The sequence below is a fragment of the Emiliania huxleyi genome (genome assembly GCF_000372725.1).
Source record: "Emiliania huxleyi CCMP1516 unplaced genomic scaffold EMIHUscaffold_4, whole genome shotgun sequence".
Lineage (NCBI taxonomy): Eukaryota > Haptophyta > Isochrysidales > Noelaerhabdaceae > Emiliania > Emiliania huxleyi.
In genome coordinates, this window is record NW_005198966.1 from 83005 (window position 1) to 84299 (window position 1295).

Consider the following 1295-nt stretch of genomic DNA (forward strand, 5'->3'; position numbering starts at 1 on the left):
CGGGCGCGCTAGCGGCTTGGACGGCGGGTGGCTCTGGGCGATGCCGCTTGACGCGACGGTAGGTCTTGGCAAAGAGAGAGGGCGAGGGCGGCGCCGGGAAGGCCATGTGGCACTACGCCTTGCAAGCCTGCTATTGAGTCACGCTACGCTCAAAAAGAATTTTTTGACCAATAAAAAAAATCAAAGTAGAAATACCCACATTCGCACCTGTGCCTCTCTGGACAGGGTGGCCCGCCTCAACGACACCTGCCTGGAGTTGCGACTCGCCGCTTTCCTCCGCTGTGATTTGTGTGAGCTCTGTGCCTTGATCTGCAAACAACGCGCCTAAATTTTCTTCCCTCGACGCTCTGCCATGGCCGCCGACGCCGCCGCCAGCCGCGCGTCCTCCGCCTCGGCCAAGCGAGGCCGGCAGGCCGCCACCGGGGAAGAAGAAGGAGAGCCTCGCCGCCGCCCGACCGTAGCCGGCGCCGATCACGCTGATACGAAACCACGACGACACACACCCCCAGTCGACTCGCATCGGTTGCCTCGACGGAAAAGCTATTTTTGCGTCGCTCACACACTCACAACCCCGTATGTATGAAGTAGATCTAGGAAGGTGAAGAACAGTCAGGCTCGGACTGGACACCAACGCGGTATGGGTGGACGCTACTGTGCTGTATGAATGGTTGGGCAGGTGTGAACAACACCTCGTGACCACGGCGCCACAGGCGCCTGTTGATGGGTCCAGGTGATAGCCCTGAATGGGCAATGCATACGCCTAGTTGGGCCTCAGATCGCCCGACCGCGTCCCGGTGCTCTGTGGTCGGATTTGTGACGCCGCCGCACCGCGCCGCGGCCGGGGGCCCTCCGGAGGCCGAGGATGGCCGTGACGGACCGGGACAAGCTCTGGGAGGTTCAGTGTCAGTGTGTACATTGTAGAGGCTACCCATGTGCACAATATCTTGACTGAGAGCTAAGCCAGGGGAGGCGATGCCGGGGCCGTACAGCAGCGTGATGGTGCTTCGCCGGCGTGCGTCCCGGAGCGGTGCCGGACAGGCGGTCCGTGAGAGGAAATCCAGGGACAGCGCCGACGGCGCCCTGATTCGACTTTTAACTTCAAACAAAGACAGTCGCACGCGCCGCAGTGCGGTGCGTGCGACTGTCAGGAGCGGATCCGTCAGTTAGCCGTGTTCCACGCCGGGATCGTGTCCCTCACTACTTGCCCAACCATTCGTACAGGAGAGTAGACAGATGATGACGACACGCACGAGCGACACACAGACACAAACAAGCTCACAAGACACACAGCCAGC

General features: G+C 61.1%; 1 protein-coding gene across 1 annotated transcript in view; it reads left to right on the forward strand.

The window, feature by feature from the left end:
- Positions 1–862: 862 nt before the first annotated feature.
- The window catches only part of EMIHUDRAFT_95783 (hypothetical protein), a gene marked incomplete at both ends in the record, with an annotated part of 1519 nt that continues 1086 nt past the window's right edge, over positions 863–1295 (forward strand). The window contains one exon of the mRNA XM_005770308.1: positions 863–895. Within this exon, the coding sequence (XP_005770365.1) occupies positions 863–895 (33 nt within the window). The remainder of the gene's footprint in view (positions 896–1295) is intronic.